Source organism: Rhincodon typus, chromosome 7 (genome assembly GCF_021869965.1).
Source record: "Rhincodon typus isolate 14 chromosome 7, sRhiTyp1.1, whole genome shotgun sequence".
Classification (NCBI taxonomy): Eukaryota; Metazoa; Chordata; class Chondrichthyes; order Orectolobiformes; family Rhincodontidae; genus Rhincodon; species Rhincodon typus.
The window spans coordinates 28,893,455-28,907,839 of NC_063338.1; the positions used below are offsets into that span (position 1 = coordinate 28,893,455).

Here is a 14,385-nt window from a genome sequence, read left to right on the forward strand (position 1 = left end):
AAACACAGAAGAAGTGACATTGCACATCTTTGGTTGTGGGTTCTACTGTTGAATAAATGATGTAATTAACTGCACTCTGGCATTTAAATTTAGCTTTAATTTCCACAAATTGTAGTGCGTAGGATACATTTTCCAATGGCTTGGATTTCTTGTGAGAAATACAATGAGGCTAATGGCCTGTCTCCACTATTGTGGAGGAAATTCAACAGCAACTTCCAGAGCTTACAAGTACGCAGTTAAACCTGGAAATTCATAAGTTGCTGTGGGGGTAACTCTACTCGAGAACAGGCTATGCTGCACCGGTACTGATGCACTCAGCGTTGAAATCCATGTAACAGGGAAAAGTTACCCACTTGTAAACCATTAATCATGTCTGAAAAACATAGTGCTGACATAGTCAAGTATAAGTGATCTTTTAGTGGTATGATAAGTTATAAATAGCACCAAATGACCCCTCTGGCTCAGATTTTACTGAGTCAGGATGACTCGGGAGCCTTTTATGTGATGGGCAGGACCTGATTCCAGGATTTCTGCCTGCATTCCCATCTCTGGCAATTTTCACTAGTACTTAATAAGGGTATGCGCAGTTAGTCAGCATGTGACATGCCCGCCCTTGCTGGATCCATTATGAGGGTGGCAGGCTAAAAACCCTTCTCAATTTTAATGGAGCCAGGTCCCTTTAGTAAGTGGATGTGGTTCATAGGTTCTTAAATGGGGCATGAACAATGGCGAATCCAGTTCCAAGTAAGGAAGCAAAAAACATGTCGCCTATTCCTGGAAATATTTCATTTACAGTCTTTGAAGCACACAAAAAATACTTTTCTTTCGGTTTCAATGGTTCAATTGTAGGATTATAGGTTGGATGTATTTTTACTACTGTGCTTGGGATAATTGTAATAATAAAAAGGAGATCTAAATGTGCTTTAAAATATATCTTTAAAAAACTGTCAGAAGTTGTCAGTTAGAAATTAAAAGTTCCCACCCACTTGTGAAATGTGTCAACTGACAGGCCATTTGGTGCAGTTTAAAAGTTTAATCTTCTGTTTTTGCAATTTCAGTAGGTTTCGTTGCTTGTGAATTGCAAATTGATATTCTAACTGAAACCGTGATGAATTCTTGATAGAGTTTCAAAAGTCTGGAGCCACTTGCCTTTAGTATTTTGATGTACTTAGTAAATAAATGCTTGTTTTTATAACAGAGTGACCACTTGGGGGATTTTAATTCTTACAATTTTTTAAAGAAGTTTTCTTTTGTTACAATCTGGAGTGTTTGAATGAGATTGGATTATTAGAAGTTTACTTATTTTTGTTATGTATTTCAAAGACATTCTGAGCTCTGCCTGTAGTGGCTACTATGTGAGTGGCTATGGAAGATTCATAGGGGACATGGGTTTGCATGATTGGGCATGGAGAATGAGTGTGCAAAGAGCGATATAAGAGAGCATCGAGAGGTCACAGGAGCGGTGCAAGAAGTGGCTGGATTATGAGGGCTTGAGACCCAACAGACTTTTATGCAACGAGTTGGAAGTCCCAGAGGACTCTGCTGGGCCTTCCAACTAGCCTGCCAGGGCACTTAGATACTTCCTTTGGCACCCCTGTAAACTGCATCTGGATGTGCTGTGTCTGAGTCCATCCTGCCCACAGTTCCTTGGTGCAATAACATAATGGATAAAAATCATTTCCAAGAAGACAGATCCATTGAAGCAAAAGATTTCTTGTCTTTCTCTTCTCTTCCAGGAAAAAAAAATCCAGCCAGTGGTGTCTCATTTTTTCAGAAGTTAATTGTTCATTTTGGTGACATTATATACCACATCCTCAGTACATACTATGGCATGATGGATAATTAGAACAGAAGGAATTAAAAAGCAAATTACTGGCATTCTTCAGTCTGTTGTACATCATCCTAAAAATTTCATGTCTGTCTACAGGGCTTTCCAAAACTACTTTTGTTTGGAAGTACAGCAGTCAGTTAAATAAGAAGCTTTAAATATAATTTTATTGGCATGTAACTTTTGATGGGTTAAAGGTTTTTGTTTTCATGAACACGGTATGTCATTGGTATTAAGTGCAATTAAGTATTTGCAGTAATACGTTTCCTTTCATTCTTTCCACCCCTTTATTGACTTTATTATAAGTACACTTTCTCAGTCATTTTTCACTCATCTGCTTGGAATGTTGTATTCATTTAGATCACCTCAGTTACCATTACATTGCTTATTTCAACATTATTGAATGTCCAGAATTAAATTCAGCCCTGAAGGCCTTAGCATTCTAACGTGTGATTAAATTATTAGGGATAAAGGAGGTTCGGTGTTCTATGTGTGCTACCTTTTGGTTTATACTAATTGAATACCTTATTACAGAGTGATTGACAAGAAATAAGAAACTGCTGATTTACATTCTCAGTGATGGAAAACAAAGGAAAGCGTCTTATTTTATGAAAGTAATTACTTTAAATATTTGTGTCACTAAGTAATGAAATGGTGAATCGTATTTCTTCTTTTAGATTGGATTACAGTGGCCCTTCTCGGGAGTTCTTTTTCCTGGTGTCCAGAGAACTCTTCAATCCATATTATGGCTTGTTTGAATACTCTGCTAATGACACTTATACAGTGCAAATCAGCCCTATGTCTGCATTTGTAGACAATCACCATGAATGGTAAGCACTTCTCTTACTGTTTTCAGGATTTATGAGTAATTTTTCAAATTAAAAATGGACTCCAAAACATTTTGTTGGTGTAACACAAAAATGCTGAACCTATAAAAAGGTAATAACACTTTGGTGGAGCTAAATCCACAGATATAATGAAATAAAAATTGATTATTTTAAATGTTCAATGCACTTTCATCTGAAACACTCACCTGATCACTCCAGAGATGACCAGTGGCAGTGGATTAAAAATTTTCAATGAAATTGAACCTCATTGGTTGTCTTTTCAAGATCTGGTAACTGGCCTGCTCCAAGACTTGTCTGCAGTCTTTAATTAGAAAGTCATTCCCCTATATTTTGACATGCTGCTTCATACAACAAGAGAACAGACCCTTCGGTCCAAATTGTCCAGGCGAGAACCATTTGCCTGCATTTGGCCCATATCCCTTTAAACCTTTCCTATTCATGTACCTGTCCAAATGTCTTTTAAATGTTGTAACTTTACCTGCAGCTATCACTTCCTCTGGCAGTTCATTCCACGTAGGAACCACCCTCTGTGTAAAAAGGTTGCCCCTCAATCTTTCCCCGCTCATCTTAAACCTATACCGTCTAGTTTTGGGCTCCCCTAACCCTAGGGAAGAGACCTTTGCTATTTACCTTATCTATGCACTTTTTCAGTGGGGAAGTGTTGAGAAGCCTGGGGAAGGGAACAAGTTTTGAAGGCCAGTCAGGAGGCACAAAGGGCAGCACCACATTGGGGGTGTCCCCAATGCAGACGTTGCATTCATCCCTGCCCCTGAGTGATGTACTCCTCTTTCCCATTTTTTAAGCAATTGCGTTAAAAAAACAGCCTTCTTACCTTTGCTGCCTGCCAGTGCCGGATGTATTGGGAACAGCGGTGGATTGAGGGCTGAAGTGAACAATAATTGGTCACTTAAGAGCCTTTATAGGCCTCATAGAGGGTAGTCCAGTGCGTGCTCTACCTACTGGTTATGTTATGGCGACTGGGCCCAGGGGTGTTTGGGAAGGTAGTGGACTAGCCAGCTACCTTACTTAATATACCTCTTGATAATAATGCACCTGGTGACGTGCCGCAATAAGATTCAACACTAAAAGATAGAAATCTATCCTTCCAAAAGAACATTGTGATGGTTTGGCAGAATTCTATTTTAACATAGAATCCATTATAGTTTTTAAAGAGGAAGTGAATGGACACATTTTCAAAGGGTTGGGCCATGGGATTTAACTAAATACATTTCTATCAATGAACCAGCACGGTGCAATAATACAAATAACCTCCTTTCTGAACAATAAACATCTTTGATTTTAGAGAGGTGAGGGTCATAAAATTGATGTTTCTGAGGTTAGACTCAAAAATTAGATCTCCCTTTTGGAATCAGTGGTCTAGATTTTCATTCCAGAGTCCAGGGTCTTGTTGCTGGTCCAAATTCCAGGTTAAGACCCAGGGGATGCTGGTGGCAGACCCTAGAAACAATTAAATGCCTGTCACCATGACCTCTGTAAGATTAAGAATGGCTGGTGGGTTTCCAAGGGTGGAGGGCCAACAAGAGGATCAGATGCAGGAGCTGCTGATGTAGGTCAGTGAAGGAGATGCTGTCCCAAGTTGGAATCAGCACCAGTGAAATGGAAGGCTCTTTCCTTGTGAAAATGACCACATCTCCAACTTGTTTTTAAACCCTTTGTGTTTTTCAATGTATTTGCTTTTAATCTAAAGTATTTGGAATTGAGTGCAAGGGAAACTTCATTACGGCGGCACAGTGGTTCAGTGGTTAGCACTGCTGCCTCACAGCGCCAGGGACCTGGGTTCGATTCCAGCCGTGGGCGATGTCTGTGTGGAGTTTGCACGTTCTCCCCATGTCTGTGTGGGTTTCCTACGGGTGTTCTGGTTTCCTCCCACAGTCCAAAGATGTGCAGGCTGGGTGGATTGGCCATTCTAAATTGCCCATAGTGCCCAGGGATGTTTCGGTTAGGTGGGTTAGACATGGGAAATGTAGGGGAATGGGTCTGGGTGGGATGCTCTGTGGGTCGGTGTGGACTTGTTGGGCTGAAGGGCCTGTTTCCACACTGTAGGGATTCTATGAAACATTGTCAGGTGAAGGAATTCATTTTCAAGTCTAATCTAAGGCAGTAACTATCTCAATATCCATCAATATAGATTGGACAGGTAGGTGAGGAAGCAGTGATAGAAACAGAGTGAATAAATGTGATTAGGTCAATTGGTTAAGTGAAGTTTAAATGCTGATATATATATTACATATATGTAATGTTCAACTATTTCTATGTCCAGGTGGCTAGGTGATATGCCTTTAAATATATATATCAAAGCAATAAGTAATTTTGGTGTCTAATAATACCATAACATTCATAAGCATTGTGAACATTGAGTGGGTTTCTGCATATGCTTGTAAGCTTATATGGCAGGAGCACCCTTTTCTCAGATTTAACTCAGCACTGTTCAGTTACACGAAGTCTAAAAGCATGCAACTGCAGCACTTGAAGAATAGAAACATTATCAGTGGCCACTGGATGGCACCAAAATACTACATGTTTGAAAGATTAATGCTCTGAAATGATATTCCAAGAGAGGCAGAAGTGTTATACTAGCTATAGAATGGAGTCAGCATTGCACTCTAATTTTCTAACATGCATGCTATGCCAGCCTGAAAATCAGCATTACTTTTATTTCCTAAAAAATCAGAAACTAGGTTCTTTGAAGCTTTAACCCAAATGAATTTAAGATGTAGGTCCATCTTAAGCGACAAATTTGTCCATTTCCCAGTTCACTGATGTCCTTTCCAAAGAATTTCCAATGCGGAACCCCCTGATTGACAGCCACGGGATTCTACAACACCCAATGCTAGCCCAATGTTTGGCAGTGGCGAGCTGGTTGTGTAGGAGAACATAACCAAGAGATCCTCTTCCCATATACAGTGCAATAATGAAACAGTTGACTATGAAGTAAACACTACTTTTTGTTCTGAAAGGAATAAAAATATTTTGTGCGTACATAACAATAAAATAATATTTTTGACACTTTAATGAAGAGAAATATGTACCTGAATTCCCATGTAGCTCTAGGTTTCTTCTGGCAACTCCCAGGCCATCAGACAACAGGAACATGCCTGGTGGCCAGGACCAGTAATCTCGAGGTCTGGGGAGACTGAATTAAATTCTTGTCTTGGGAAATTGATTCCAATATATATACAGAGTAAATCCTGACATTAGCAAAAATTACTGAAGCAGCTTGATTCGTTAAAACAGACCCACGACTGTCTTTAAGGGAAGAAACCCTCCTGTTCTTAGCCAGTCTGATCTATTTGTGATCCCAGTTTCATATCAAAATGGTGACTTTTACCTGTCCATTGAAATGGCTGAGCCACCAGGGCAGCTAGTGATGACCAACATCTCTAGAATTAAATTTAAAAATCCTGCCATCAGCCTTCAACTAACAGGCTTCGTTGATTCCAAATAATAATCTTTCTGTCTTGCAGGAACTGACTCATTGCATTATTTTTACTATGGTGGCATTAGCCTGTTGGGAACTTGTCCTGGTTGCTATTCTTATCTGTAGGCACCTGAAGCCCAATTTGCTATCACTTTGATTTACTCGATTTAGATTCATGGTCCAAGTATCTAAATGCAAGAAGCTGCTTCATTGTTTATAGTGGGGGATACTGAGCCCATATATTTGGCACCTGGATTTTGCTGTTGTCTATAATCTCATAAGATCATAAGAACATGTTGTCTCTGCAGTGAGCATCATCATCAAGATTACCAGCAGCATTTAATGTATCTCATGATGCCTGTTAGAAACTTTCTGCTCTTAATTTTTTTTCCATCAATAGAAATATTGCCAAATTCTAACAGCATCTTCATGAAACTCACTATCTTGCTCACAAGGGACGTGATCATGTATTTTTCAGAGGCAGTGTTTTTATCTGTGAAGCTACTGCCACATAGGGATTGAAAGTGGTGTTGCACATAGTTCACAGTTTATTTAAGATGTGTATTGTTTTATGATACTTGAATTGATCATAAGTCGGTCCATTTTAATCCAAAACTTTGAGTTTAACATTTTGTGCTTATTGTAATTGAACAATAAACTTAATAAGTAAAATCCAAGTTGAAATTGCCATGACAATACTTTTCAAAATATTTTAACAAAGATTTTAGTTTACATTAATACAAAAACTGATCAATTTCAATATTGTATGTAATACCTTAAAGGAAGAGTAAGAAATCAAATATTTATACAGGGAATTTCAGAGTTTAGAATCTAGGCAACCAAAATGGTAGCCGCTAAACAAATGCAAGTGTTTTCTTGTGCTGCCAGTGCAGCAGTCTAAGTATTGCTAGTGTATGAATAAGGAGTCTCAGACATGACATGGATACGTCAATAAAAGAAAACTCTCTGATTGCAGATAAATTGCTACTATTCAAAAGTGACTTAAACTTTGGAACTGCTTCCATTTTAGGTTCAGATTCAGTGGTCGAATCCTTGGTCTTGCTCTTATCCACCAGTATCTGCTTGATGCCTTCTTCACAAGGCCATTTTACAAGGGCCTGCTTAGAATGTAAGTGTTTATGTTATAAGAAGGGAAAGTTATTTGACATATTACACTGAAATGTGAAACTGTTACAGTGTCAAAATGTAACTTTCATTGACTTGTGTATCGTCTACACTTAATGCTGTCTCAAATGCTCATCAAGTCATAAAGATGCCTTTAAACATATTCTTTTTGCAGGATTTGATTTTTTTTTCATGATAACGTGTTTGTCTTAGAACCAGGAATATATTGATTACTACTGGCACAGATATTTTTCAATGCACATATCCTCCTTTCAGACAAAATGAGGAACATTTTAGTAACAATAATACTGATTCAGATTGCATCAGTTAGGTAGTGACTTAGACTTGGAGAGTTAGAAATTGTTTTGCACTTTTTAATGCTTCTCAATGAGCTGCAGGAATGCTGTTTTGGACCATAGAGAAGTAAGAAAAGTTGATTCTCAACAGATCAGAATCTGGCATTTCTCACTCCATCTTCTGTGCTTTCACTCACTGTTCCTGTTTAATTTCACCCTTACCCCCCTCACTCTACCGCTCTGTTTTAAAACTAGTAATTATGTTTAATAAGTTTATCAATGAAGCAAGTTAATTACTGGAATCGTATAATCTGGGATGCTTTAAGTGGTGTTCTTTTATCCCAATGTCTACTTTGTTATTATGATTTGATTTTCACTGCCAATTTCATAACTTAAATCTTCATCGCATTTACATCAGACTGAGAGTCCAAATTCAGCCTCTATTCATGCTTCTTCAAAGAAGGATAAGATTATTTAGATCACATTCATCAAAGAATACTATCTAATTTTTGAGTGGTTCTTTAACAAGTATGACAATCATTTTGACAACCATAGGGCCAAAATTACACCATTCATCTACTGATGGTGCATCTGGGGCTTTTCACTGTCCCTATATCTTTTTTCACTATAAGGACATAAGTTGAACCCATTTCTGCTTGTATTTTGATGATAGCATTTGTAAAGGCCCTGGTAGCACCATTAAGAAGGGACAGCCAAGTATTTTGATTAAGGTTCTCTGTATGTTTGGTTTGTGCACTTCAGATTTTAAACCGGGCTAATTCTGCCTATCACTACCAATGCACGTCTTCTCTTAGATTAGCCCTCTAGACTGGGAGGGGAAGACCCACTTTGTGAATGTTGACCTACTTTCAACTAATAACTCTTGAAAATTTTTATATTTGTAACACATAATTGATAATTCTTAGTTTTCCTTTGGCTTCAGTCCTATTTAGATACATTGACTCACCAAGGAGTATCTTTAAGATTGCAGCCCTTTCAAAAGATTCCTTAAGGTGAATAGGCTAACATCAAGCTTTAGAGAGTTCAGATAAATGGGTGAGGAATTGTGATTCATGGGTGACGTTACAGCAAATTTAGTTTTGTATTGAAAAATGTAAAATCTCCATCTATTTCTGCCAAATGATGGGATAAAGATTACCGATTTATTTCAGTATTGATAAATTTATTTAGACTTACTTTTCTGAAGCGAAGTTACTTGGAGGTATTCTTCTGTCTTCAGCAGGATGAGACAAGCTCTGTTGCATTAAATAATTGTATGATTTCACCTTAGCTCAGTGGGGTCATTTTTGAGATAGATGGTCATTACTAGTGGCAAATTCTTTCTGATGATCATTTATCTTGTTTCTATTTGTTTTACATTTGATTTGTGTCTTTCCATTGTAGAAACAAAAATAATGCAGCCTGCTGCATTTTTTTTCTAAGTGTCCCAAAGCAGGAGATCATTCAATCTGAACAAGTGTTTATCTTAAAAGTAGCTTTGTCGTTTTCTATTCTGTGAAGCGGGAGAAAATTAGGTTGGTAAAGTTTCAACAGTTTCTTAGTAATTACATTGTTCCTGGGTTAATGTTAGGCAGTGCTTTCATTGCAGCTGATTGTTATGCATTTGAGTTCTCCAGACATATCTGGGGCTGGATTTTCATGATCATGATATGTAGGTTAAAAAGTCCTAACTCAGTAGGCACTGTTATGCGCAGTCATCACTACAGGGTGGTGAGGGCAGGAACAACCCCAGAAGGGGATCATAGGCACCCATTGTCAGTGAGGTAGTTCATGTGCCTGCTTCAGTTTTCTGGGCCTTTGTTTCTCATTTGTATTAAAAACAGCTAGGTCCTCTATCCTTCACCCCTCACACAATTTCACCCTGCCACTTATTCCCCATGATCCATGCAAGTCCTTCTCCACATCTTCTATGGCATCTATGCCTAGTAAGCACTATCTAATTAGCTATATGGTGGCAATGGCAAGTGTTAAAATTCTGAAAAAGAATAAAACACGTATTTAGAAATCTGCTTAAAACAAGTCTGCTGTTCCTATAATCCTGTAAAGTGTCAGTCAAATAGGGCCATTATATTATTATTAAAAGGAACTTTATCCACTTCACACTTCTTAATCTTGTTCAAGTAAACATACAGACATTGAGAAAAGGGACCTGAGAATAATTCATTGTAATCTCATAAAGATATCAATCAAACAAAGTAAACACTTTAATTTGTCCAGACAGACTTGTTCCAATGCATTTTTGAGTTTTGGAGTTCATCCAAACATTCATAATGCACTCAGATGGAAGACCAAATGTTAGGCATCTGTTTCTGCTGATACAGTTCCTGGAGGGATACAAATTGAAATGGGGTGTCTACATTGCTTGATTAACCTTTTTATGGAGTTATGGAGGAAGCATAGAACTGCCACTGGGGTCATGTATAAAGTTAGCTTCTAAAAGTTTGCCACATACAGACTTTGGCTCACAGCACCTGTGATGGGCCATGAATCACATGCCATCCAGAAGCTGACCTGACTTTACAGCTGTTGTGGAGGTCTGTGAAATGTCTACCTTGTCAATGGAGCTGGCCGGGTCAAGAATACAAATTGCAGATTCTTTAACTGCACCATTATCCCATACTGGTGAAAATTTTGCAAGGACTGGAGCAGGAGTCGAAGATTTGGCACCGGTGCATTTTTAAATGACTCCAGAGTCAGCCTGACATCTCAAAAAATCTATCAGTCTATGACCTTATATTCAGTGTTATCAGTGCCACCTTGAGGTCCAGTACAGCCACAACATGACATCCCAACTCCTATACTCCATACACTGACCAAGAAAGGCAAACGTACCAAATACCTTCTTCACCACCCTGTCTACCTGCGACTTCACCTTCAAGGAGCTATGAACCTGCACCCAAAGGTCTCTCTATTTGGCAACACTCCCCAGGACCCTAGTATTAAGTGTATAAGTCCCACCCTGGTTTGCCTTACCAAAATGCAACAACTCACATTTATCTAAATCAAACTTCATCTACCTCACCTGTGGCTATTGATGATACAAATACCTCAACAACGGACTCAGCAATCACTTCCCAAGCTTCCCACAAAGTTCTGGGATACACTTGATCAGGTCTTGGGGATATATCCACCTTGATGCATTTTGAGATGTCTAGCACTTCCTTTTCTGTACTGTGGACTGTTTTCAAGATCACTATTTATTACTCCAAGTCCTCTGGTTTCCATATCCTTCTCCACATAAATACTGGCATGAAATACTCATTTGGTATCTCACCTACCTCCTGTGGTTCCACACACAGGCAGCTTTGTCACCCTTAAGGAGCCTTTTTCTCTCTTAAACAGTTATGTACCTTCAAATTGTCTGAAGGCAAAATGAGTTAACTGCAGTATCCACCAGTTAATTCTGAGCTGCTTACTTCACAAAAGGCAAAATCATTTGGGTTCTGATAGAAGAAACATGAAATGTGCATGAATATTTTCTGTTGGCTTACTATTGCAAAAGAAAGTGGCTGTATAGTAGCTCCCTTTGCTGGGCCTGTAATTTAATGTAACTTCCTGAGCAGGGCTGGGACTCACCAAAAAGACAGCTGCACTTGACAAATTTTCTGGATTGTGTTATAAGTCACATTACAAACTGCTCAAGTTTAAGTTTTTTTTAAAGTATGGTAGTAAAATAGCCAAAGAATCTTGGGTAATTACACTGATCCTCAGTGAGCATCCAGAAATGCACATTGTAAACTTCAGAGAATATTCATTAGTCACAGCCCAACCAAATGTTTGGAAGACTTATTACCTATCTGAAAATTTAGGATTTAGGATTTAGATAGTTTTTTCTCTGATTGCAGAGCTTCTACTAAGAAAATAATAAGACCATAAGACATAGGAGCAATAATTAGGTCATTTGGCCCATCGAGTCTGCTCCGCCATTCAATCATGGCTGATAAGTTCCTCAACCCCATTCTCCTACTTTCTCCCTGTAACCCTTGATCCCCTTGATAATCAAGAACCTATCTATCTCAGTCTTAAATGTACTCAATGACCTGGCTTCCACAGTGTCCTGTGGCAGTGAATTCCATAAATTCACCACTCTCTGGCTCAAGAAGTTTCTCCTTATCTCCATTCTAAAAAGTCTTCCCTTTTACTCTAAGGCTGTATCCTCGGGTCCTAGACTCTCCTACCAATGGAAGCATCTTCCCAACATCCATTTTATCCAGGCCATTCAGTATTCTGAAAGTTTCAATTAGATCCCCCCTCATTCTTCTAAACTCCAATGAGTATGGTCCCAGAGTCCTCAAACATTCCTCATATGTTAAGCTTTCCATTCCTGGGACCATTCTCATGAACGTCCTCTGAACCCACTCCAGGGCCAGTACACCCTTTGTGAGATATGGGCCCCAAAACTGCACACAATACTCCAAATGTGGCCTGACCAGAGCCTTATAAAGCCTCTGTAGTACATCCCTGCTTTTATATTCAAGTCCCCTCAAAATAAATGCCAACATTGCATTTGCCTTCCTGACTATGACTCAACCTGCAAGTTTACCTTGAGGGAATCCTGGACTAGAACTCCCAAGTCTCTTTGCACTTCAGACTTCTGAATTTTCTCCCCATTTAGAAAATAGTCCATGTTTTTATTCTTCTTACCAAAGTGTATGACCTCACACTTTCCCACGTTTACTCCATCTGCCACTTCTTTACCCACTCTCCTAACCTGTCCAAATCCTTCTGAAGCATTGCCATCTCCTCAATACTACCTGAGCCTCCACCTATCTATGTATTGTCTGCAAAATTAGCCAAAATGCCCACAGTTCCTTCATCTAGATCATTAACGTACAAAGTGAAAAGTTGTGGTGCCAGCAGTCACCCTTGCAGAGCACCACTTGTCACTGGCTGTAATCCTGAGAAAGACCCCTTTATCCCCACTCTCTGCTTTCTGCCAGACAGCCAATCTTCTGCCCATGCTAGCACCTTGCTTCTAACACCATGGGCCCTTATCTTAGTCAGCAGCCTCCTGTGTGGCACCCTAACAAAGGCCACCTTGAAGTCCAGGTAGATAACATCCATTGGCTGTCCTTGGTCTACCCTGCTCGTTACTTCCTCAAAGAATTCTAGCAGATTTGTCAGGCATGATCTCCCCTTGATGAAACCATGCTGACTTTGCCCTGTTTTACTATACATTTCCAAATATTCAGAAATCTCATCCTTTATACTGGACTCCAAAATCTTACCCACGATCGAGGTTAGGCTAATCGGCTTGTAATTTTCCATCTTTTGCCACACTCCCTTTTTAAACAGGGGTGTCACGTTAGCGATTTTCCAGTCCTCTAGGACCCTCCCTGACTGTAGCGATTCCTGAAAAATCACCACTAACGCTCCCGCTATCTCTTCAGCTATCTCCTTTAGAACTCTGGGGTGTAGTCCATCTGGTCCAGGTGATTTGTCCACCTTCAGGCCAATCAGTTTTACTAGCACCTTGAGCCCAGTTATTGGAAATAGTTGGATCATCCGTAGAATATAAACATTATGGAAATCTCCCGGATTTATTATTTTTCCTGGAGTGTTACAAATGGATGGTGATAATTTTCATGAGCACTTTCCAGATCCCTTGCTGTAACATCAAATCAATGGAAACACCGGAGAGATAGCAATCACGGCCATTTATATTGTTTCTGCAAAAGTTGCCAATGCTGAACTCTGTTGAAATTGCTATCGCTTAAAAAATGATTGCTCATCTCATTCCACAGGGTAATGCCAAACTTCCTTCTTTGAAAATGATACAAGAAGTCTCTTATATCTCTAACTACATCCATTCTCTCTTTAAGTGTCCCTTCTGATTTGATTTATTGGGTCATTTATCCTACTCATTTTCCATGATACTATTTTGATAGAGTACATGAACTTCCTTCGAGGCAGTTTAACATGAACTTACTGTAGGCTCCAGGGATATTTTCTAACTGCACAGAAGTAATCACAGTCCTTTAAAAAGCTGCTAAAAAGAATCTTTTGGTCAGATTATATTGTTAGAATGATTAATATGAACACCTTTTATGCCCTGTTTTCACTACAGAGTTGTCTAATACTGCAAGAGTTTCATTAGAGGCATCTGGCAGTCACCAATGATCAACTGTGGGAAGAGGCCTTTAGTCGCATCGAGTCTACTCTGGTTCCGAGCGCTGTGAGGCAGCAGTGCTAACCACTGAGCCACCATGATGCCCAAACTTACCCCCCACCCCCCAACCCTTTTAATAATCAATTAAATATTTATTTTAGAATTAACTCTTAGTCACATGTTTTAATCTGTGAGTAAGTCACAGTAAAGGAGAAGGTGGTAGATAAATTGTGTAAGATGAAATTAGGTGAAAATGATAAATAGGCAAAAGGTTGGAAATATTCCAATTAGCAAAATTACTCAGTGCGGATGGGATGCATTATAAATTATGGGAAGAAAGGATGGAAACCGTGAAAGTTCTGGCCATAGTTTTTCAATCATGTTTAGATAAAAGTGAAGTGCCAGATGACTGAAGGATGGCAAATGTTACACCTTTGTTTCAAAAAAAGGGAAGAGGTACCAAGCTGGCAACTACAGGTCAGTCAGCCATCAGCCTAATGTCAGCAGTAGGCAAACATTTAGTTACTTTGGCCTGGGAGAAGATTAATTGGCAATTCTAAATATATAGAGTAGATCATAGAATGGTTACACAACAAACAGACAAAATTTGACCGTTACTTTTCTTCATTCATATGATGTGGGTATCACTGGCTCGGTCATCATTTATTGCCCTGGAGAAAGAAGTGCTGAGCTACCTTCTTAAACTGCTGTAGTCCCTG

General features: G+C 39.1%; 1 protein-coding gene across 5 annotated transcripts in view; it reads left to right on the top strand.

Annotated features, from left to right (window-relative positions):
* The window catches only part of hecw2a (HECT, C2 and WW domain containing E3 ubiquitin protein ligase 2a), a 291,027-nt gene that overhangs the window by 225,237 nt on the left and 51,405 nt on the right, over positions 1-14,385 (top strand). For all 5 annotated transcript variants that reach the window (XM_048599375.1, XM_048599376.1, XM_048599374.1 and 2 more), the window contains exons 22-23: positions 2,506-2,658; positions 7,146-7,244. In XM_048599375.1, coding sequence (XP_048455332.1) covers positions 2,506-2,658; positions 7,146-7,244 — 252 coding nt within the window. The remainder of the gene's footprint in view (positions 1-2,505; positions 2,659-7,145; positions 7,245-14,385) is intronic.